General features: G+C 44.8%; 1 protein-coding gene across 3 annotated transcripts in view; it reads left to right on the forward strand.

Annotated features, from left to right (window-relative positions):
* Window positions 1-20,150, forward strand: part of LOC137517724 (chloride channel protein C-like) — a 187,748-nt gene extending 167,598 nt beyond the window's left edge. For all 3 annotated transcript variants that reach the window (XM_068234745.1, XM_068234747.1, XM_068234746.1), the window contains exons 18-20: window positions 3,153-3,243; window positions 10,126-10,221; window positions 19,632-20,150. In XM_068234745.1, coding sequence (XP_068090846.1) covers window positions 3,153-3,243; window positions 10,126-10,221; window positions 19,632-19,859 — 415 coding nt within the window. In that variant the 3' untranslated portion in view covers window positions 19,860-20,150. The remainder of the gene's footprint in view (window positions 1-3,152; window positions 3,244-10,125; window positions 10,222-19,631) is intronic.
* Window positions 20,151-25,624: the final 5,474 nt, after the last annotated feature.

Here is a 25,624-nt window from a genome sequence, read left to right on the forward strand (position 1 = left end):
TCTGGACTTTTTCTGCATTTGATTTGTTGATATCCTCGCTATATTGTTGATGCTAATTCCTTCTCTGCAGTCCTTTAGTCTGAACGCACTCTCTCTTATGAGAAGAAAGGGGAAGAAGCAACTGCATTCAGCAGGGATGAGTGATCTGAGTGGGGACAGCAACCAACTCACCCCAGTTGCCAATCATGTCACTGCAAGGGGCTGCATTCAGACTAAAGCCTCGTACACACATCCAATTTTGATTGTCCAATGATTGGCCAATTTTACCACTTCCATGTAGTATGAGAGTTTACCTACACAGTCTGTTCATAGTATTCAAAATCTGTTGAACTTCATACTACATGGAGGTAGTAACATTGTCCAATCATTGGCTAGTCAAAATTGGATGTGCGTATGCACCCTTAGGAAAGGGGAGAAGGAAATGAGGCGCAAAGAAAATTAAAATGCACTAAAAACAGTTTAAAAATGGGAGGTAGTGGTGGACTTACCTCCCTATTCATAGGCAAAGGCAGGGGGGGGGGGGGTTACAGCTGCCCAGAATCCCCCCTCAGACCAGGGCTGGTGCAGTGTCTGGGGACAGCCACAGGTTGAGACATCAGAATATCTGCAGGCATCCTGCAGCTCACAGCACTGCCTCCTTTCTTTCCCGGCTACAGTTGACTTTGGATGGAGCAGCAATGTGTGTACAGAGCATGGAGCAGCTCTGGGGAACTTAATAGAGTCAGGTATGAGCACAGCCCTGCACCCTGCTCTGTGAATGCTTCACTTTCCCTTCATTACCAATGTTGGCTGTCCTCATTATTATCTGTATCCAAACTGCTCCTGATCAATCCAGAGCAGATTGGAAACAGCAGAAATAATTGTCAAATCCAGTGGCGTCCCTACGATTGGCCGCAGGGGGTGTGGCACCCCGGGTGACTGACACTCAAGGGGGTGTCGCCACGACCCCCCATGGTAGGGGAAGAGCAGCGCTAGAAGGAGGGGTAGGGGACAGATCCCCCCTCCCTCACCTGGGTCTCCTCCTTCTGCCTCTCTTTCCCGCTGCCCGCCCAGGACCCCCCAGGTGTTGAACTCTCTGTGGGGACTGCCTCCCGGAGGCAGAGCAGGGCTACGGGAAGATGGCTGACAAAGCCCTGCACTGGAGGCTATTTGTGTCTTCAGTACAGGGCTTCGGGCGCCTGTCAGCATGGGAGATTTACACTGGCTGCAGGAGGATCGTTGCTGGAGGATCGCGGGGGAGCTGCGCGTCAGAGGCCAGCCAGGGGAGTGAATTTTTTTTTTTAACAGGTTTATTTTCTGGTGAATGCTGCCCACATAGCGATTCTTTTCTGGTGAATGTTCCCCACATAGCGATTATTTTCTGGTGAATGCTGCCCATAACGATTATGTTCTGGTGAATGCTGCCCACATACCGATTATTTTCTGGTGAATGCTGCCCACATAGCGATTATTTTCTGGTGAATGCTGCCCGCATAGCGATTATTTTCTGATGAATGCTCCCCACATAGCCATTATTTTTTGGTGAATTCTCCCCACATAGCGATTATTTTCTGGTGAATGCTCCCCACATAGCGATTATTTTTTGGTGAATGCTCCCCACATAGCGATTATTTTCTGGCAAATGCTGCCCACATAACCATTATTTTCTGGTGACTGTTGCCCGCATAACCATTATTTTCTGGTGAATGCTGCCCGCATAACGATTATTTTATGGTGAAATGCTGCCCACTTTACAATTTCTGTTGAAATGCTGCTCTCTTTACGATTATTTTATGGTGAAATGCTGCTCTCTTTACGATTATTTTATGGTGAAATGCTGCCCACTTTACAATTAATTTCTGGTGAAATGCTGCCCACTTTACGATTATTTTCTGGTGAAATGCTGCCCGCTTCACCATTATTTTCTGGTGAAATGCTGCCCTCTTTACGATTTCTAGTGAAATGCTGATCTCTTTACGATTATTTTCTGGTGAAATGCTGTCCACTTCATGATTATTTTCTGGTGAAATGCTGTCCACTTCATGATTATTTTCTGGTGAAATACTGTCCACATTCAATTTATGGTGAAATGCTGCTCTCTTTACGATTATTTTATGGTGAAATGCTGATCTCTTTACGATTATTTTATGGTGAAATGCTGCCCACTTTACAATTAATTTCTGGTGAAATGCTGCCCACTTTACGATTATTTTCTGGTGAAATGCTGCCCGCTTCACCATTATTTTCTGGTGAAATGCTGCCCACTTTACGATTTCTAGTGAAATGCTGATCTCTTTACGATTATTTTCTGGTGAAATGCTGTCCACCTTATGATTATTTTCTGGTGAAATACTGTCCACTTCATGATTATTTTCTGGTGAAATACTGTCCACATTCGATTTCTGGTGAAATGCTGCTCTCTTTACGATTATTTTCTGGTGAAATGCTGTCCACTTCATGATTATTTTCTGGTGAAATGCTGTCCACTTTATGATTATTTTCTGGTGAAATGCTGTCCACTTTATGATTATTTTCTGGTGAAACGCTGCTCTCTTTACGATTAATTTATGTTGAAATGCTGCTCAGTTTCCGATTAATTTCTGGTGAAATGCTGCCCACTTTACGATTATTTTCTGGTGAAATGCTGCCCACTTTACGATTTCTGGTGAAATGCTGCCCACTTTACGATTTCTGGTGAACTGCTGCCCACTTTACTATACAGGGAGCACCTATACCTGGCATTACCCACCGTGGCACGCTTAGTATGCTACAGTCGCTCCTTTTTTTTGAGGGGGGGGGAGTCGTGTCTTATAATAACCAGCACCGGGTGACAAATGCCCTACGTACACCACTGGTCAAATCTACTTTGTAAATGTTTAATTATAAAATAAAACCATGGGATATCTAAAAAAGATCATTTTAGGAGTAAGAGAATAACTACAATTGTTTATCTCATCAGTTTATTTTGATCTCGGGTTCATTTAGGAATAATACAGACGAAATGCAGACTTTGTTATACTGCAGAAAAAAATCTAGTTGTGCTGAACTCTAATTCTAAGGGAGTTCATGCCAAACGAAAACATAAAACTGTAGAGTGCATCTTAAAATTCTGGAGCCCCTATTCCTTGCACAGCATTGTGGTCACTGCATATTCCTGCTTTTGTGTTATACAGGATGGAGCTGTACATGCTACTTTCCAACAGTCACGTATTCCAAACTGCAGAGGATGAAAGCGGTTGCTCTGCGGTACTCCGCTACCAGGAGGTGAGTTTTCCTTGCCTCGTTTATTTATCTTTTATTTATTTTATTTATATTTGATATGTATTGTTTGGAGAAATGATTTATGGGACAGGGCTGTAGTAATCCCAGAGTAAATAACTATAGCCATTTTTCAGGTGAAATACACTGAGCAAAAATATAAAGGCAACACTTTTGGTTTTGCTCCCATTTTACATCAACTCTATGTGACAGAGATGTGTTGCACTGCGTGAGGCAAATGGTGGCCACATCAGATACTGACTGGTGTTCTGTAAGGCAAAACTGTGCACATTTCAGAGTGGCCTTTTCTTGTGGCCAGTCTAATGCTGGGAATACACCATAATTTTTTTGGGCAGATAGATGGCTCGATAGATAATTTCCAACAGGTCCGATCTGATGTTGATCGTTTTTCTGATCGATTTTCTCATAGAAGTGAATGGAAATCGATCAAAAAAAAATTAGTAAATCGATCGTGAAAACAATCAGAAAATTGATCGGAAAGTAAATCTGCCAAGAAAACTCATTGTGTATTCCCAGCATAAGGCACACCTGTGCAATATTCATGCTGTCTAATCAGCACCTTGATATGCCACACCCGTGAGGTGTGATCAATTATCTTGCAAAGGAGAAATGCTGACTAACATAAATTTAGGCAGATTTTTGGACAATATTTGAGAGTAATGAGTCTTTTGTGCATGTATAAAATGTGTCAGATCTTTGAGTTCAGCTCATGCAAAATGGGAGCAAAACTGAAAGTGTTGTGTTTATATTTTTGCTCAGTGTACATTGCTAATGGGGTGTGTTGTTAAATGCAATAATCCATGGGGTCATCAGTTCATAAACGTTCCTACACCCTGGGGGAGTCTGAATCAAGGTAGACATCAGGGCTGGAGTTACCATAAGGCACTGTAGGCACGTGACTACAGGCGCCTGATGGAAAGGCGAGTCACTCCCCTCCCCGAGCGCATCCCTCCCTCCTTCCCTATGCAGAGTCTTGATGACAGTGTACATGAGAAGTTACTCACCCTGCTCTCTGCATTCCACTGAAGACATCTCCCTTCAGTCAGGAACACCTCTAGCTACTTAATACTGAGGTTCCTCTAGCTACTTGTTATTGAGGGTACTTCCGGCAACCTAATGCTAAGGGCGACCTGTAGATACCTATGACAGGCAAACGTAGTAGGAGAGAAGTGACAGCTGGGCCAGCCAGCACACTTGAGGTGGGTTCAGAGGGGGTTCTTGGAGGGCGAAGTCTAAGGTGCCAGAACATCTGTACCTATAGGCTCCTGTGTGGTAAGTCAGGACCTGGTAGACATAGATAATACTTGTAGTAGGTTAGGACTTAGTTTTGAATAAATATAATAATATCATAATGTATAATAGTCACCATTACATGCCTTTGCACATTAGGAAATTATTAACAAACTGTCCCCTTCCTCCCTAACACCTAACATTAAGGCTGGTTTCACAGTGGGACGTTAAAGTCCCACGTTACAGCAGCCAGTAACGCAGCCTAACTCACAGCACTGTAAAATCAATGTGCTGTTTACAGTGCACACGTTGCGTTACATAGTGACGCAGCACGTTTAAACAAAGTGCTGCATGCTCTACGTTATGCTGGGCTAAGCCACGTTAGACTGTTTGCACATGCTCAGTAATGTTGGAGGAGGAGGTCTCCCCTCCTCCTCCGCGGCCAGCCACATGGCTAATTAATATTCACTGCACTGTGGAGACTCATGGTGGGACTGTAGTGTTGTCCGGATCATGAACGAATCGTTCATTTGATCTGGATCTTTTTTGTGAACCGAATGGATGTCTGTCTGGAAGAAACAGGAACATACAGAATGTACAGTGCAGGGAAAGTCCTGTCCTGCTAGTCATTTCACCCAGTCTGCTTCCTTAGTAAAATGATTCAAATTATTATTATTATTATTATTATTTATTGAATTTATAAAGCGCCAACATATTACGCAGCGCTGAACATTAATTAATTTAGGTTACAGACAATATTTAGGGGTGACATACAGCAATATGACAATACAGGAATATAAGAAAACCAGATCACACACCATAGTATGAGTACCAGGTAATGCTTAGTCAGTCACTGGATGGAACATGGAGATTAGGCAAGTTAGGTTCACTCAGATGCATAGCATGGGTGCACAGTAATGGAGGTGCAAGATCAGGTAGGACACAAAAGGAGGAGGACCCTGCCCAAAGGCTTACAATCTAGAGGGAGAGGTAAGGACACGAATGGTAGGGGACCAGAGCACTTGTGAGGGGTAGTAGACCAGAGTGAAAAGCTGAGTTTTGAGGGCTTTCTTGAAGATGTTGAAGGAGGGGCCTGCCCAAATGGGTGGAGGTAGGGAGTTCCATAGTGTTGGAGCAGCTCTTGAGAAGTCCTGGAGGCGTACATGGGACTGGGTGATGCGAGGGGCGGCTAGGCGAAGTTCATTGGAAGAGCAGAGTGAGAGGCTAGGTGTGTATCTCTGAGTAAGATCGGAAATGTAGGTTGGACAGGTTTTGTGGACAGATTTGTAGGTCAGACACAGTATCTTGAATCTGATTCTGGACTGGATAGGAAGCCAGTGGAGGGATTCTAGGAGGGAATCTGCCATGGTGGAGCGATGGGAGCAGTGGATAATTCTGGCTGCCGCATTCATGATGGACTGCAGTGGGGCTGTTCGGGTCATAGGGAGACCAGACAGCAGGGCATTGCAGTAATCAAGGCGGGAAATTATGAGGGCATGGATGAGGAGTTTGGTGGTGGCAGAGGTCAGGAAAGGGCGAATCTTACAGATGTTACGAAGGTGGAAGTTGCCGGACTTTGTGAGGTTTTGGATGTGGGAAGTGAAGGAGAGTGCGGAGTCCAGGGTGACACCCAGCCAGCGGGCTTGAGAGGTAGGGCGAATGGTAGTGTGGTTAACAGTGACATGCACATCTGGGAGGTTCGTGCATGGCCGTGGTGGGAAGATCATAAATTCCGTTTTGTCTAGATTTAGTTTCAGGAACCTAGCGGACATCCAGGAGGAGATGGCTGATAGGCAGGAGGAGACCTGGTAGTGGTGGATATTTCAGGGGTGTGGAGGTAGACCTGGGTGTCATCTGCATACAGATGATAGTTAAAACCCATGGAGGAGATAACCTTGCCAATGGAGGATGTGTATAGGGTGAACAGTAGGGGGCCAAGGACCGAACCTTGGGGGACTCCCACCGAGAGGTGGTTGGGGGTGGACGAGGACTCATTGAAGGCGGTCGTGAAGGAGCGGCTGGAGAGGTAGGATGAAAGCCAGGACAGGGCGAGATCATGAATGTCCAAGGACTGGAGGGACTGGAGGAGTAGGGGATGATCTACTGTGTCAAAAGCTTCTGACAGGTCAAGGAGGAGGAGAATGGAGTATTTGCCTTCAGCTTTAGCTAAGGCAAGGTCGTTGACCACTTTGGTGAGAGCAGTTTCGGTTGAGTGGGCAGGCCGAAATCCTGATTGGAGTGGGTCTAGCAGTGAGTTGGCATTGAGGTACTGGGTCAGGCGTTTGTGAACCAGACGCTCAAGGAGTTTTGAGGCAAAGGGGAGGAGGGAGATAGGACAGTTGTTGGAGGGTAGCGAGGGGTCGAGGGAGGGTTTCTTGAGCAGGGGTAGTACAGTGGCCTGCTTGAAGTCTGAGGGGAAGGTGCCTGTGGATAGGGAGAGGGTGAACAGGGTAGTGAGGACTGGGGCCAATTCCGTGAAGTGAGGCTGGAGTAAATCAGAAGGGATGGGGTCAAGGGGGGAAGTAGTGGTATGGGAAGTCTGCAGTAGGTGTTTGTCTTCCTCGGTGGTAGTAGGAGTGAAGGAAGTGAGGGGCGGATAGGGTGGAGGAGGAGCTGGTTGGGAGGGGGTGGGAGGTGAAGATTGGAGATTGGATATTTCCTGGTGGATGGAGACAATTTTGTTGGTGAAGTGGGAGGCTAAATCTGTGGCAGAGAGGGAGGAAACTGAGGGCGGGGGTGGGGGGGGGTGGGGGGGGGGTGGGTTTAAGCAGGGAGTTGAAAGTGGCAAAAAGACGCCAGGGGTTGGAAGCTTGTGCTCCGATGAGCTTGGTAAAGTATAGTTTTTCTCCATTTCCGTTTAGTGGCGGGTGTTTTCCTCTGGAGGTTGCGAGTATGGGTAGTGCGCCAGGGGTGGGGGTTAGGGGGTTGGTGGAGCAGCTTTCTCTAGGGCTGATGAGAGAGTTTGGCAATACTGAGCTGCAGCAAGATTAGGACAGGTTAGGGTGGGGAGAGTGGAGAGTTCAAAGATCCGGATCTTTTCAATGATCCAATTCAAATGATCCGAATCCTTAAAAAGATCCGGACTTCCTATCACTAACCTGGAGCGGCTGCTTTGAGAGCTGCATAACGCAGCTCAATCCAACTTCAACACCACCATGCGTTGCGTTAGGGGCACGTTATGCTACCATAACGTCCCCTAAAACGCAACGTCTTGGTGGGAAAGTAGCCTAAAGCTATCATTGAGGTTGATTCACTAAGCTGTGCTGCTACAGCAGCGCAGCTTAATGACAGCAGAGAGAGTGTTATAATTCCCTGCACACACTATGCAGCCATAGCATGCGCTGTGAAATTACGCTCAGCTCAAATAGTTTAAAGAGCGCTTCGTCATACTTAACGAGCGCTCCACTGAACCAGCCCGGAGCCCTGACCGGTCCAGTAGCTTCAAAGTACTATATTCCTGCACTTTGATTGGCTCTGTAGGCTGCCTGTCACTTGCCAGTCAGGCTATTGGGCCAATCAAAGTGCAGGAATATCATACTTTGAAGCTACTGGACCCGTCGGGTCTCTGGGCTGGTTCAGTGGAGCGCCCGTTAAGTATGACGAAGCACTCTTTATATTATTTGAGCTGAGCGTAATTTCACAGCGCACGCTATGGCTGCAAAGTGTGTCTAGGGAATTATAGCACTCTGCTGTCATTAAGCTGCGCTGCTGTAGCAGCACAGCTTAGTAAATCAATCTCATCAGTGTGTTTTATTCACTGTTAGATAGAGTGCAGGTTGTTATTGTAGATTAGGTAAACAGCTGGTATTTGCAGTCCCATGTCATGCTGGATCTTAACCACCAATTTAATTAGTGGCTTGAAAGTGCTCCAGGCTGATTTATTTTAGAAAATGTAATCTTATTTCTGGTGCGTGGTATTGCCTTGCTACCAAGTGGCACACTTACAGCACACTTGTTATTTCCTTATTTCCAAGGAGTATTTTATGTGTCATTTTTTTGCATTAGAGAAATAAATTAGAAATTCGGAAAAATTTAATCTTGTGATTGGTGTAAAATGACCATTGTAATCTGATTTCTGCAGAAAGATTCTGCAGTCTCCTATTGATCCAAAGCTTACGAGTTCTGTGATTGGGCTGAAATGACGGAGTTGCTTTAAATCGGATTTCCGCAAAATTCCCTTTTCTGTTTTCTGATCAGAAAGGCTGTTTTCCGATCGAAAATGCAGAGATTTTAATTCCGCGGAATCCGAATGAGCATCCCTAACAGGCAATCTGCATTGTTTAAAAGGAACTACATTTGTCAGCCTCCATATCCCTCTCAGTTCAGGTGTGCTTTAATGTGGACCTGAACTCAGAACTTCCTCTCTGCTCTAAAAGATAAGCAACAGCATAATAACCTTTAAATTAAAAAAAATTATTTGTTACAGCTGATATAAATAATGCAATAAATCTGCACGTGTGTGTACTCCCTGCTTTCATGGAAGCAGACATAGGGTTAATGTCCTGTGTTTACACTTTAGCTGCTGTGCCGAGGCAGCCAGCTGCCACAGCTGAGAGATCAAATTACAGTTGTGACTAGTCACAGATGAGGGCGAAATAGACAGGCTAAACTCTCTAAATACATACAGGGTGCATTTCTCTGTGTTTTCCTTCTGTCCTGTGCAAGAGTTCAAGTCCACTTTAAGAACAACAGAAGACGAGCAGGTGTTGCAGATTTGCTCGGAGATGGCGCTATAAGGTTTGGGTTGCCCCTGGTGCTTTTACTTGGCTCCTCATAATCAGGGCCGGATTTGTACTCTTTACCGGCCAAGGCCACTGTCACCAGCCGCCCCCTTCAGTATAGGTAGCGAGATGACCCCTTCCCTTCAGTATAGGTAGCCAGATGACCCCCCCAGTATAGGTAGCCAGATGACTCCTCCCCCTTCCCTCCAGTATAGGTTGCCAGATGACTCCCTTAATCCCTCCTTTTCCCACTCCTCTTTCAATGTAGGTAGCCAACTCACCTTCACACCGCAGCAGCCATCAGTGTCACTTATTTCTCCACTCGTCTCCAGTGCAGAAGCTTCCTCTTCCTTTCCGTCTCCAATGCTGCCGAAGTCCATAGTCACTGGCCACAATATAAACGTGCACAGAGAGCAAGGTGGCTGCTGCACAGGCGACTATTATTTTATTATTATTTTTTATTGTATTTATAAAGCGCCAACATATTACGCAGTATTGCATTCAGGCCTGACCTGACCTCCCTGTATTGCAGCATTTGCAAGCTTGCAAATGCTTCACCAGTTTAAGCTGCTGCTTTGGTGCCCTTGCTCCTGTGGTGCCCTAGGCCATGGCCTAGGTGGCCTTGGCTTAAATCAAGCCCTGTATGTAACGGTGAGCCGTGAGAGCTGTTAATTCCCCTTATCAGGCATTTCTCAAACCCCAGTAGGACTTCTCTTGTGTCTTTTATTTTTGAATGCTTTATCTATCTGTATAACATCTGGCACCATGCTGTTGTCAGTGAGTATGTCCAGGTCAGCTCATCAGCGCTAATTGTCAGTGGCCATTCATCGTCTGCAATGTGTTGGTACAGTGTGAATGCCTGCGCCTGCATGTTTTGTTTCCCGAGTCCATTATGTTGTGCGTCGGATTCTTGCAGGTAACGGTGGAGAAGCTGGGCGATGAGGCTCGGATGAACACGCTGCTCCACAAATACTCCACAGACCCTCAGTATCAGCAACTCTTCATCAATCTGGTAAGGACAGAGCCAAATAGAAAAACAAACATTTCCTCCGTGAACAATGTGTTTGTTATATTTAAATCATTTGTTTATGATGGCTGTGTCAGCCGCACTGATTTACATAAACATTGCCAAGCCTGAGACTTTACATTTTCAACAAAAGTAGCACAGTACAAACAGCATTCCTGGGTTTTAATTCATATTGTATAAACATAACAGATGTTGATAAAATGAGCCAGCAAAAAATACAACAAGAGAGTCTAGGAGAGTTTCTTGTTGCTATTAAAATGCATTCCAGATTGATGCTGGGATACCCGGTCTGCAGATCATATATAATTTACATGTCATTTCTGGCTCTTTTAGTAATGTTTAATAAATACTGTGAATAGTATGCCTTTTTTAATGAATAGATACTCTTTACTGACCTTTTTACTCCTAACAATGTCCTTTGCAATTACAATTCACAATTCCCTAAACTTGCACCCAGCCAAACACTGAAATGCTATTATATTTAAGGATGCATTCAGCTAATAGCTGGAATAGGAAAATAGTCATTTGTTCACTTCTTTGTCACTTCTGTTGTTACACTCATTAAAGTGTCACGCTGCATAAAGGCTAATACATGTCAGGGGAGATGATAAGTCATACTCACCTTTCCCAGGCAGTCAATCACTAGATGACAGGTTCCCTGCTCTGACACTGTAGAAATCACCTACAGTATTAGTTTTTGGATACTGCCCTGTTAAGTCTGAATTAACAGTGAATGGGCAGCTGTGATCTATGAAAGATCATATTGTAATGCCATTATAACCAGGCATTAGGGCAATGGCGTACCTAGAGCATTTGAGACCCGGTGCTGGGTATTATAAGACACTCCCCCCCCAAAAAAAAAGAAAAAAAAAGAAAAGGAGTGAGTGTAGCATACTAAGCACACCACGGCAGGTAATGCCAGGTATAGGTGCCCCCTGTATAAGTAATATAGTTGCCCCAGTATACGTAATAAAGTTGCCCTGAGTGTAGGTAGCTAGCATAGTTGCCCCCAGTATAGGTAGCTAGTTGCCCCCAGTGTAAGTAGTATAGTTGCCCCCAGTGTAAGTAGTATAGTTGCCCCCAGTGAAGGTAGTATAGTTGCCCTCAGTATACAGTGGTGTGAAAAACTATTTGCCCCCTTCCTGATTTCTTATTCTTTTGCATGTTTGTCACACTTAAATGTTTCTGCTCATCAAAAACCGTTAACTATTAGTCAAAGATAACATAATTGAACACAAAATGCAGTTTTAAATGATGGTTTTTATTATTTAGTGAGGAAAAAAAACTCCAAATCTACATGGCCCTGTGTGAAAAAGTGATCGCCCCCCCCCCCCTTGTTAAAAAATAACTTAGCTGTGGTTTATCACACCTGAGTTCAATTTCTGTACTAACCCCTAGGCCTGATTACTGCCACACCTGTTTCAATCAAGAAATCACTTAAATAGGAGCTATCTGACACAGAGAAGTAGACCAAAAGCACCTCAAAAGCTAGACATCATGCCAAGATCCAACGAAATTCAGGAACAAATGAGAACAAAAGTACTGTAACTGAGATCTATCAGTCTGGTAAAGGTTATAAAGCCATTTCTAAAGCTTTGGGACTCCAGCGAACCACAGTGAGAGCCATTATCCATAAATGGCAAAAACATGGAACAGTGATGAACCTTCCCAGGAGTGGCTGGCCGACCAAAATTACCCCACGAGCGCAGAGAAAACTCATCCGAGAGGCAACAAAAGGCCCCAGGACAACATCTAAAGAACTGCAGGCCTCACTTGCCTCAATTCAGGTCAGTGTTCACAACTCCACCATAAGAAAGAGACTGGGCGAAAACGGCCTGCATGGCAGATATCCAAGGCGCAAACCACTTTTAAGCAAAAAGAACATTAAGGCTCGTCTCAATTTTGCTAAAAAAAATCTCAATGATTGCCAAGACTTGTGGGAAAATACCTTGTGGACCGCCGAGACAAAAGTTGAACTTTTTGGAAGGTGAGTGTCCTGTTAAATCTGTCGTAGAAGTAACACAGCATTTCAGCAAAAGAACATCATACCAACAGTAAAATATAGTGGTGGTAGTGTGATGGCCTGGGGTTGTTTTGCTGCTTCAGGACCTGGAAGGCTTGCTGTGATAGATGGAACCATGAATTCTACTGTCTACCAAAAAATCCTGAAGGAGAATGTCCGGCCATCTGTTCGTCAACTCAAGCTGAAGCGATCTTGGGTGCTGCAGCAAGACAATGACCCAAAAGACACCAGCAAATTCACCTCTGAATGGCTGAAGAAAAACAAAATGAAGACTTTGGAGTGGCCTAGTCAAAGCCCTGACCTGAATCCTATTGAGATGTTGTGGCATGACCTTAAAAAGGCAGTTCATGCTAGAAAACCCTCAAATAAAGCTGAATTACAACAATTCTGCAAAGATGAGTGGGCCAAAATTCCTCCAGAGCGCTGTAAAAGACTTGTTGCAAGTTATCGCAAACGCTTGAATGCAGTTATTGCTGCTAAGGGTGGCCCAACCAGTTATTAGGTTCAGGGGGCAATTTCTTTTTCACACAGGGCCATGTAGGTTTTGAGTTTTTTTTCTCACTAAATAATAAAAACCATCATTTAAAACTGCATTTTGTGTTCAATTATGTTATCTTTAACTAATGGTTAACGGTTTTTGATGAGCAGAAACATTTAAGTGTGACAAACATGCAAAAGAATAAGAAATCAGGAAGGGGGCAAATAGTTTTTCACACCACTGTAGCTAGTATAGTTACTCCAGTGTATGTAGTATAGTTGCCCCCAATGTAGCTGCCCCCAGTATAACTAGTATAGTTTTCCCCAATGTAGGCAGTACATTTTCCCCATTATAGGTAGTTTAGCTGCTGCCCCCAATGTAGGTAGTATAGCTGCCCCCAGTATAGGTAGTATAGCTGCTGCCCCCAGTGCAGGTAGTATAGCTGCTGCCCCCAGTTTAGCTAGTATAGTGGCCCCCAGTTTAGCTAGTATAGTGGCCCCCAGTATAGCTAGTATATTGAACCCCAGTATAGCTAGTATAGTGGCCCCCAGTATAGCTAGTATAGTGGCCCCCAGTATAGCTAGTATAGTGGCCCTCAGTGTAAGTAGTATAGCTGCCCCCATTGTAGGTAGTATAGTGGCCCCCAGTAAAGCTACTATAGTGGCCCCCAGTGTAGGTAGTATAGCTGCCCCCAGTGTAGCTAGTATAGTGGCCCCCAGTGTAGCTGCACCAGTGTAGGTAATATAGTGGTCCCCAGTATAGCTAGTATAGTGGCCCGAGTATAGCTAGGGGTGGGCAGTACAAGAAGCAGGCGAGAGACAGTGGGGAATCCCTCACCTGGTTCCCCTCCTTCAGCGCTCTCCCCCTCCAAAATGCGGTGACAAACAGGCAGGGCGGGCGGGAGGAGAATAACTCACTTCACTTCTGCGTTCCAGCTGGAACGCTGCGTCACCGTCACGTGCCACATCTCCGCCTTCAATGCCGGTCACTGTGCTTCCGCTCATAAGGAAGCACAGTGGGCGGCAGTGAAGACGCAGAAGTGGCACGTGACGGCCTGCCCGCCCTGCCCGCCCTGCCTGCCTATTTGCTGGCACATTTTGGAGGGGGAGAGCGCTGAAGGAGGGGACCCAGGTGAGGGAAGGGGGGGGGTCTTTACCCCCTTTCCGCCGCTGTCCCTGCTGCCCCCCCTTATAGCGCTGCTTTCCCTCCTGCTTTTCCACCGTGGGGGGTCGTGGCGACACCCCCTAGCTGTCAGTCACCCAGTGTGCCATGCCCCCCTGTGCCCAATGGTAGGAACGCCCCTGCATTAGGGACATTTTGCCATTGGTATTGCCCTGAAGCAGGTAAGTATAAGGCCTGTGGCCAGCTAGAACACTTTCAGCTACGCTGGGGGATCGGTGTAGCTCAATAGTGGTTTCCAGGAGAGCAGAACAGCGAAGGGAAACCAAAGAGTGGGAGGGAGGAGAGAAGGAGCCCCCCCCCCCTCCCTTCCCCCTGATCGAAATGTTTAAATCAAATCAAAATAAAAATAATTGTATGGTGTGTGGCCACCTTTAGGCTCAGTTGCCATTTTTCTGTGGATCTGCACAGAGTGGAGCAACAGTTATGATATGTTATTGACAGTTATAGGTTGTAGACAGTTATGATATGGAGCACGAACACGAGGAATCCAGCGCAGGAGATTTGGGCGCAGCTGGCGCCACCATAGACCGTAATAAGAATTACAGCTATAGCGGCGCTAAGTGAGTAACTTCGGCGCCGTCAGGAGACGGAGCTGAAGTTACTTTTAAAACACTGTAATTTGGCCACCAGCAATAGCTGGAAGCCAAATTACATCATTCCCCACCATCCACATGAACCTGGAGGGGGAATAGTAATTAACGACGCCGGGACTTGTGCAGCAGCAGGATAAGCCGTATACCGGCTGTATCCTGCGCCCAAGTCTCCCCGCTGCGATTTCTCTTGTACCCATGGAGCAGCTATATATCGCATTGTTTCTCTCAAAGGGATGGGGAGCATCCTCACAAGTTTGCTTCAGAAATCTACACATACTCCCTGAACTTACTAGTTCACCAGTGAAGCTATCCATGACATCCATTAGGAAGAATGAAAGGTCAATAGCAAGGGACTTCTGACTGTCACAGTCAGCAACAATATGAGTTCTCTTGTATATTGGATCCGTAACAAAAAGTTATTCACTTTCACTGTTGGGATCTTTTGAGCCTGAATTTTATCATATGCTTATTCATATTTACTAAGTGCAACTTTAAAGAGGCGCTGTACTGACACATAGTAGAATGCAATACATTATTCAGGATACATTTTTATGATCATTTTCCTGGTTTTAGCATCAGAAACACTTCCTAAATCTATTACTTGCTGTATATTGGTATGTATCCCTGCCCTCCAAGTGATGCTAAGTCTAGGCCAGTGATCTGCAAACTTGGCTCTCCAGCTGTTAAGGAACTACAAGTCCCACAATGCATTGCAGGAGTCTGAGAGCCACAGTCATGATTCATAAAGGCAAATGCATTGTGTTACTTGTAGTTCCTTAACAGCTGGAGGGCCAAGTTTGCAGATCACTGGTCTAGGCTGTTTAGCTATATGTACTTCTTCTCCCAGAGCATTCTGGGAGACCAGGCACTATTTTGACTGACTTCGGAATGCTCAGAAACAAACATTCTGCAGCGCTGCACCTGACAGGACTAATGATGTTGCCACCTGTCATACATTTCAGAATTTAAATCAGTGTGAAAGAAGATTTTGCAATGGGCAAACACTAACTTAAGAAATGTTATTCATGACGTTATTTTTTACTTTAGTTCCTCATTAAGCATTCTCCTGATCAGCCCCGTGTGACAGGAAAGCACATATGAATGACAGTCTATGAGAACTGAATTATTCAGTAAGTGCTGACACACAGAGAACAAGCATTAGAGGAGTACCGTTCTAGCCGTGTCAGTATACAAACCCATCAATGAAAGCTACAATATGCTGTTTCTAGCACTTTACCCCCGACTGTATTTTATGTAAATTTGATGGTACATCTGGAGAGTAAATGGAGATGTTTTTGTGTGAGAAAATCTTGGTCTATATGTTGTGTTTACATGAGAATGTCAGAGGTGGCTTCATCCAGCAGTGTGAGCATTGCTGTCTGGATGAACATAGAACAGGTTCCTCAATTCCCACAGCCACCCACATCCCCTCCACACACTATACTTTACTATCAAGGAAATGAAATAGACTGTAAAGAGATTTTAAGCATGTAATACAGCCATAGAAGAAGAAAAAAAACATTGGTTGATTTAATTCTCAATCTTAATAGTTGGATGGAGACCAATCACAATAGCAGAAGGTAAGCCTGCGGTCTATGGCTTAACAGAGCCAGCATTCAGCACATCGTTTTGGTAGATTGAGTCGCAGTACACAGAGTGTGGTTTCAGTTACTGCCGCGATGAGAAGCGGTAAGCTATGGTAGCTGTGTACACTGTACAATTTATGGCCTATGACTGTTGCTAAACCTTTTCATATGAATTTAACTACGTACCACAATAAAATAACTTGCAATGACTGTCATTATTGAGATCTCATTTAAATGACCACCATAATAGTTTTTCCTAATGCCTCCATGGCATCACATGTGGGCAGTGACTCCACCCCCACTACCCCATAGGATTAGATATCAATAATAAGAACCTAGAACTAGGCACCCTCCAGTCTGTTTTTTTCTGTCCTCATCCCAATGGATCTAGAGTTGCAGGTCGTTTTAGGCCAGTCTTCTTTTTCTTTCTGCTCCTTAACTGGCCACATCATGTGGCTGTCCGCACAGGCTTCCTCCTCCTATGTGGATGCCCTGAATGCAACCTCTAAATGAGGGTTATGGTGGTGGAACCGTTTTGCTGATCTTGTGGGTTTAGAGGGAGTGCTTTAGGGGGTTCTTGTGCCGTTCTTGCAGTTTCTCTACCACCCCCCTGGTGGTGCCTAACCTTAACCCCCCTGGTGTCTATCCTTAACCTCCCTCCTTGATGTCTAATCTTCTTTTTCAAACAATTATTTATTTCAAAAAGAACCATAGGTACATAGGTACATACAGTATATATCCTACCTCTGATGAAGCAAAGAGACATCATGACAGGGGTACATTTCTCAGATATCTGTTTTTAGGAACATAATATCACACTATGGGCTTGATTCACAAAGCGGTGCTAACCTACTTAGCACGTCTAAAGTCTTTAGACGTGCTAACCAGGGTGCTAAGTAGGTTAGCACCGGATTTCTCAATTGAGAAAACCGGTGCTAACCTACTTAGCACCCTGGTTAGCGCGCCTAAAGACTTTAGACGTGCTAAGTAGGTTAGCACCGCTTTGTGAATCAAGCCCTATGTGTGCAAAAAGGTATAATGTCAAATAGTTTGTTTAAGCTTACACATTAGTGGAGAAAGAATGGTTGTATAAAAGTAAAGAGCAATAACCGAGCTAAAGAAGAAATAGTGCACCTGAACAGCGGTAATCTTGACTTAAAGATATAAAATGCATTAGAAGAAACCAATACAGGATAAACATAATGTCTATAGGTATAGGACCCAGTAATAACAATATCACCTGCAATAAAGGTAGGTCAGTCATCAAGCAAAGTAATAATCATATAAATCTATAGATCAAGGCCTGAAATTTGTAGGGTAAGGGATTGCAATCCTTTCTGAAGAACTCTAGGGATGTCCTTCCAGTGGCTCTTGGGATGGTGGAATCAGTGTAGGGCCAAGGCATAAGTGTGGACGGGGGCTAACTGGAGATGTCCTGTCAATCTCTAGATCACGATATTCCTGACTGTCGAGAAATTCATACCATTGAGTCCACATAATCACAAATTTCTCAACCTTGTCAGAAGTGGAGTGTCGTAATTTCTCCATTTTTTCTATCTGTTCTATATTCTGAAACCAAAGGGAAATCGATGGCGGTTCTGTGAATTTCCACTTGAGAGGGATACATGATTTGGCTGCATTCAGTAAATGTTTGACTAAAGATTTTTGTAAGATCTAAGACTCTCATGAGAGGTGGAGGAGGAATATCTCAGGTTTCTTGGTGTCTCATCTTAACCCCTAAGGACCCCCCTACACTCCTAACACTAAAGACCCCACGTCCTAATCCCCGGTATTTTTACCATCATAGACTGCAATGTTAAAAGTCGCGCTTAGTGGCTCTTATTAGCTAAATAGCAGCTATAATTGGCTAAATAGCGGCTATAAGGGTAAATAAACCTAGGGGGCCACTTGGTGCCCAAATTACTATTTATAGCCGCTAATCACGTCTTTTAACATTGCAGCCTGTGGCGGCTTCGTTTTTAACAGGACACCTCCGGTGCCCTTTTACCTGCTTCGCCTCTAGTAACCACATTTTTCTGCTGTGGCTGCTAATCGTGGCTTTTAACTTGGGCACCTAGTGAAGCACCCCCTTTCTACAATTCACTGCTGGGCACAGCTCCCCATTTGTAAGATTTATCCAATGTAGCAAGAAAAAGTGTTTGGCCGTTTGAGCAGGCAGACACCAGGGGTAATAAGGCCCCTTTTACACTTAATCAGTTGGTATGCGTTAGTGTGCGTTTGTATGCATTGGTACGCTTTAGTAGTTTTTTCCATAGCAGTGTATTGTAAAAAGATTTCAGTTGAAAAGCGTTAAGTGTAAAAGGTGCCTTAGGAAAACATGGGCATTACTTTAAAGATCAGTTTTCTTTCAGTTATAACTGAGAGCAACCGATTAAAGGGAACCTGAACTGAGTAAAATTATTTAAAATAAACACACGATTTAGCTGCAAATGAATATTACACACTTACCTCCCAGTCAGTTCCTCTCAGAGGCTCACCATTTTCTTCTTACAGTGATCCCTTCCAGTTCTGACAATATTTTGTCAGAACTGAAATATAACAGTTGCTGTCAGTTATATATCAGCTGCTGTCAGTTACAACTGAATGTGCAAGGTAATGTCCATGTTTCCCTATGGCTCAAGTGGGGGGATATTACAGTTTAACAGTGTGCTGACCTGGGGTAATAGCCATTTTCAAAATGAAGGATGAAAAATCCCATTGATCACAGTGGACACACAGTACGCAGGAGAGGAGAAAGAGCTTGAGGAGTAGACTACACAGGAGGTAAGTATGACCTGTGTATGGTTACTTTGACTTTTTATTTTAAGTTCAGGTTCTCTTTAAGTGTAAATGGGGTCTAACTGGTGCTAGTTTGTGCCTCCAGAATCCCAGAGCAGTTGACTTCTAACGTGGAGCAGGGGGGCGTAACTAGAGGTGAGCAGCTCCTACGCCTGCAGGGGGGCCCAGAGCTGTAAGGGGTCAACAACTACTACTTCTATGCCTCCGATAAAGGAGTCCATTCTTCAGAACAGGTGTTTTTGTGGCTACGCTTTTAATAGGTGTGAAGATTATGAAGTCCACACTTGCTTTATGGCCCTTGCAAGATGGGTCCCCAGGCTGTGAGGGTCACCAAGGGACAGGATGTGAACATTGGGGGGGGGGGGGCATCAAAGGTTTGCAGGGGGGGCCCCATGATTTGTAGTTACCGGGAACCAACCAGCCTGCAAGAGCAGTCACCACTTTATTGCATAAACACAGACACATAACACAGGGTGGATGACCCACGGTGTTATGTGTCTGTGTTTGCCGGGGAAGCAGTAAAGTAGTGACTTCTCTTGGAAGCTGGTCGGTGCACCAGATCTTTTCTCTACATTACACTTCTAAGATTTAGCTGGAACCGGGCCGTACATTTTCCTCGACACATATGTCTGGCATTCTCTTTGATTAAACTATACTGATGAATCCCCTTTACGCAGACTCTTCCCTAAGCAGAAAAATGGCAAGAGTTGTAATAAGCTATTCTGTTTCTACAGGAGCCGTACATAAATAAGTCAGCGGTGTGTGTCCAGGCTCATTTCTCACTGCAGCGGGCTTATGTCATATTCCGAACTCTGGGTCTTCGCCATCTGACGGTTGTAGATCTTCAGAACAGAGCTGTTGGGATGATAACCAGGAAAGATCTGATATCTCTGAGGCTGGAGAAGAAGCTGATGACATTGGAGTCTGGCAAGCAGGATTCGGATGAGGAGCTCTTAAGCTAGAAATGAATATGAGGTATTCTGAGGCCATGGCGAGCGAAGTGAGAAATAGCGATATTGGCATCATACACCAGTAGTCTCGGCTATTGGAACGTCTATTACAACAGCAAAATCATTTGCTGGGAATTGCACAAAGATAGATGAGACTTTTTGTTTTTATTTGATTTGTTCCAAAGTCCAGTGCTACATTATATTATGTAATGAAATGTGGCTCAGAAAAAAAATACAGAATGTTCCAAAATGTAAGGAATACAATATACTTATTTACTCATGCTTTAGTTCTGACAACTACAATAAAAAGGAATCGATCACTTGAGTTGATTTTGTTTTCCTTCAGAAACACGCTTTATTTTACATCTGAGCTCTTCTCCATGGAGAGAGGCTATTGTAGGATACAAAGGATTTTTGAGGCATCACATAACATCACACAGCACAGTGAATAACAGCAAGACGACCTGGAAAAGCAGACAATACTGTTCCATGGGTTTTTAAGCAACCTGAAGTGAAGTTAAATGAATGAAGTAAGTAATTGTATCTATAGAATTCATCCTAAATAAAGCTTTCCTCAAGTCCCTCATTCTTATTTTGGATTTAAGGCCTCAAAATCCCTCTTAGGAAAGTCCCATTTAGGAGTAGGACTATAAATACAATTTGTATATCTTATCAGTTTACTTTTAGTTCAGGCTTTATTTAAAGGAAAGCTTAACTTAAATTGAAAAATGGATGTAACAAATCAGTGCTGCAGAATATATTTTGCTAAAACTGTTAAAATAGGAAAACTGCATACTTACCTAATATCATTTTCCCATTGGAAGCCGATGTGTGGGCAGGACCAAAAGAAGTGTAAAGTAAGGATGTCAGAACACAAATATTACATAACGAAAGCGTATGACAACCATGGCATGTACTTCAGGTTTAAATATTATCCCAACTGCAATTCAAGTGAAATGAGGTTTTGTGGACTGGAAAAACTGAAGACGATGGATGGAGAGGGTATAACAAAAACAGAACATTTTCCAAGAAGGAAACAAACTGGATTTACTATTTACAAATAATATAACCAGCAGCAGGAATAAATATTGATATGTACTGAAATGTGTACATTAGGGGCCTAGTTGGGCTGGATGTTATGCAGTAAAAGGAGTTACAGGTAACAAGTTGTACTAAAGGTGCCCGCTAATGATACAATCTTTTTTGTCCAATCTTACCACTTCTTGTAATATAAGGGATTACCTAAAATATCCATTCAAAGTATATTCAGTCAGTTTACCCATCTATTACATAGATTTGGTAAGATTTAGTATCGTTACTAAGGAAATGCCTATGGAATTTAGTCTGTGATAGTCTTAAAGGGAATGTCCGAGAAAGAAATATAAAAAAAAAAAATCGACTTACCCGGGCTTCTCCCAGCCTCTGTCAGCCGCAGCTCCCTTCCCGCCGGTGGCCCAGGGTCCCCTCCATTGCAAGATGCCGATCTCGGCAGGTCGGCATCCACTGTGCCTGTGCAAGAGCCACTTGCGGTGGTGCTGACGCAGTAGTTTTTTTTATTTATTTCTCAGACATTCCCTTTAAAATGAACCAAGGTTAGAGGGATATGGAGGCTGCCATATTTATTTCCTTTTAAAGAATAATAGTTGCCTGGCTGTCCTACTGATTTATTTGGCCGAAGTAGTGTCTGAATTACACCAGAAACAAGCATGCAGCTAATCTTGTCAGTTCTGACAATATTGTCAAAAACATGATCTGCTGCATGCTTGTTCGGGTCTATGGCTTAAAGTATTAAAGGCAGGGGATCAGCAGGTTAGCCAGGCAATTGGTATTGCTTATAAGGAAATAAATATGGCAGCCTCCATACCCCTCTCACCGTGGGTTCACTTTAAGATTGCTGTTATCGTCTGGGAAGCTTCCCTTATTTGTGTCCATGGACACCAAGACAAGTGTGTAATATATGCATGCTGGCCAATGTTGCCTCCTATGTGCATAGTATAATCAGGGGTGCCGCCAGGGTACAAGCAAGACAAGCCCCTGCTTGGGACCTTACTTTAGAAGGAGCCTTGCTGTCCCTGGCAGACTGCCCTGTGCTCCCTAACCCCTTCCGCCATAGCTCACATGTCCCGATTCAGTGCCGAATCCCACCGCTCTCCTGTGGCTGGCTTCCCATCCTGTCACCATGGTTACTTACGGTCGTAGACTCTCATGACATCAGAGGCGTTGTCCAGAAGTAACCATGGTGACCAGAGCTAAGCGGCCAGCAGGAGAATGGTGGGATTCTGTACTGGACTGGGGCCATGTAAGTCGCAGGGCCACAAATTATTTCCCACTTGGAGCAACAAAAACCCTAGCAACACCCCTGAGTATAATTTGGCTAGATCCTTGGATCTTGTTAGATTCAGGTATGATTTTGTTGAAAGAGCTGGGAATGATTATTCTACTAATTACATTAACAAATTATATTTTTCTAATTCTTGGCTATGCTAATAAGTAAATAATGTATTACAGTATGTATGCTGAGCTATGTAAACCAAGAGTGGAGCTGTTTCCCAGTGTAAGGCTGTGCTCACACGTAAAAGATGTACATTTCCTGTCCTGTCCAGTCCGTTGTGCATCAGTTTTTTTATGGCTGTGTTCACACATAAAAGGTGTACATTTCCAGTGCAGTCAGGTAAAACTGATAGAAAACTGATGCAGAACTGACAGGACAGGACTGGATCGGAAATGTACAGATTTATGTGTGAACCATGTCTAAGCGCCTGTGGATAGGTGGAGCCAGGGGCGTCGCTAGCCCTATTTTGGGGGGGCACGTGCCCCCAATCTGTCCTGGGGTGCCACGGATCTCTTCCCCAGCCGCCACCCCTCTGTCAGCGGCTCCCTCCAGCCGCTGCCGTGTCACTCAGACCTCGATCAGGCGGCGAGCCGGCGACCAATCGTGCGGGCGCTAGGACCCAGCGCCCGCACTGATATGCGGAAGTGACATCACTTGCGCATATAGAGCGGGTGCGTCCGGCGCCCGCTCGTACTACTGTTCGGGATGCCGCTGATCCTGAGGTCTGAGTGACGCACTGTCTGCAGTGCAAGGTAAGGGGGGAGCGGCGGCGGCTAGAGAGGGGGGGCCTCCCTGTCACTCACTCACTACCTAAAGGGGCTCCCTGGCACTCACTCACTCACTCCCTAAAGGTACTCCCTGTCACTCACTCACTCCCTAAAGGGGCTCCCTGTCACTCACTCCCTAAAGGGGCTCCCTGGCACTCACTCACTACCTAATGGGACTCCCTGGCACTCACTCACTGCCTAATGGGGCTCCCTGTCACTCACTGCCTAATGGGGCTCCCCGTCACTCACTGCCTAAAGGGACTCCCTGTTACTCACTCACTCCCTAATGGGGCTCCCTGTCACTCACTCACTCCCTAATGGGGCTCCCTGTCACTCACTCACTCCCTAATGGGGCTCCCTGTCACTCACTCACTACCTAATGGGCTCCCTGTCACTCACTCACTACCTAAAGGGGCTCCTTGGCACTCACTCACTACCTAAAGGGGCTCCCTGGCACTCACTCACTACCTAAAGGGGCTCCCTGGCACTCACTACCTAAAGGGGCTCCCTGGTACTCACTCACTACCTAAAGGGACTCCCTGTCACTCACTCACTGCCTAATGGGGCTCCTTGTCACTCACTCACTTCCTAAAGGGACTCCCTGTCACTCACTCACTACCTAAAGGGGCTCCCTGGCACTCACTCACTGCCTAAAGGGGCTCCCTTGCACTCACTCACTGCCTAAAGGGGCTCCCTGGCACTCACTCACTACCTAAAGGGGCTCCCTGTCACTCACTATCGGGGTCCCTGTCACTCACTACCTAACTGAAGGTGCCTGTCACTCACTAGCTAACCTGGGGGTCCCTGTCACTCACTACCTAACTTGGGGGGCTACCATAATAAGGGGGCATTCTGCCTATTTATGTGAAATGCTGTCTATTTATGTGCCTCATGATTGCTGAATTTGTCTTGTTGGGAGCCTTATGATTTGTTGGGGGCCTCAAGATTGCTGAATTTGTCTTGTTGGGGGCCTCATGATTTGTTGGAGGCCTCATGATTGCTGAATTTGTCTTGTTGGGGGCCTCATGATTTGTTGGAGGCCTCATGATTGCTGAATTTGTCTTCTTGGGGGCCTCATGATTTGTTGGGGGCGTCATGATTGCTGAATTTGTCTTGTTGGGGGTCACATGATTGCTAACTGCGAGACTATGGGAAAAGCTGAATCCTTATCATATGAGACAATAGCATTAAACCTACTTTTTTAGCTTTTTAAAACAGAAAATAAAACTAGGAGGTGCTAAAAAATTGAATACATTTTTCAGGCGTAGGATGGATGAAATTGTTTATCTTCACAGTTTATTTTCAACTTGGATTTTTCATAATGTTCATGTATGAGTTAAAACGTTTGTACAGTATTTAGTTTAAATTGCTGTTGCCACTTTGCGATAGATAAGTTACTTTTGGGTTGCAGTTTGGGCACTCGGCCTCCAAAAGGTTCGCCACCACTGTTATAATCTAATGTCCCACCATTGCTAGGTTCATGTAAATTTGTCTCCACCCATTACCACACCTATATTCTGGTCCATGGCCCACCCATTTTTCGGTGCGGCGAGTTAAGCATGCCGCACAACGTGATCCTCATGTTTTTGGCACGCTAGCTGCAGTGTGCTGAATTCTGCTGCCTACAGTATGTACAGTATACGCTGTTCTCTAGTGCCTGTGTGGTGTCTGATTTAGCTACTTCGTCTGATTTAGCTACCGGTAGCTAAATCAGACAGCACAGTGTGTCTGGAAAAGCTACCCTGTCTGAATTAGCTACCATGGCAAAAAACAAACCCTGTGTATATGCTGCATAATGTTGTTTGCCCTTGAGTGATAGGTTACAGATCTTATTTATGTAATAATTATTATGTTGGATATGAAATAGCCAATAGATTGTTCTTCTAGTTCAGCTCGTTCTTCTTCTTATTATTAATATTGTTATTATTAGCGCTCCCCATTTTCTATACGCTACGCCTTCCACAGTTTTAGGGTTACAAGCCCCAAACTTTCTACACTTATTCGTCCTGTAGCAAAGTATATTGCTTGTGCTTTAATAAGCGATCCCACCCTCCGTGCCCCTGCGGCGGACCCCGGAAGACCCCTTTTTCCGTGTTGACTTTGACAGGGAAAAATTTTAAATCACTGCCACTCGTCCAAACTCGGACCACATATTGTAGGTGTAACCCCAAATAAAAATATGTATTTTGGGGGGGTCACCCTGAAGTGGGCGGAGCTACCAGCGGCCAATGAAAATTTGAAGTTACATTCACCAAACTTGGGTCATTTGTTAATGGAGTGAAGCTGAAACATTTTGTCACATTTTGGGGACCCCCAAAAGTGGGCAGAGCCATAATCAACCAATCAGATTTTCCCTATTGACTTCAATGAGAAAATGTAAACAGCTGTAATTCTCACTGTATTAAAGCCAGAGTTCCCAGACTTGGCACACTGGGTCACTGGGGTTAAAATTTGGCAAGGTGGGCGGAGCCACATACAGCCAATCAGACACATAGCCAACATCCTGTGGTTTCTTCAGAAACGACACCATCTAGTTAATATTATTATCGGTGCCCCCCCCCCCCCCCCCCATTTTCTATACGCTACTCCTCCTACAGTTTCACAGGTACAAGCCCCAAACTTTCCACACTTATTTGTCTTTAAAGGGAACCAGAGAGGAATGATTTTATAAAATATAA

Source organism: Hyperolius riggenbachi, chromosome 5 (genome assembly GCF_040937935.1).
Source record: "Hyperolius riggenbachi isolate aHypRig1 chromosome 5, aHypRig1.pri, whole genome shotgun sequence".
Taxonomy (NCBI): domain Eukaryota; kingdom Metazoa; phylum Chordata; class Amphibia; order Anura; family Hyperoliidae; genus Hyperolius; species Hyperolius riggenbachi.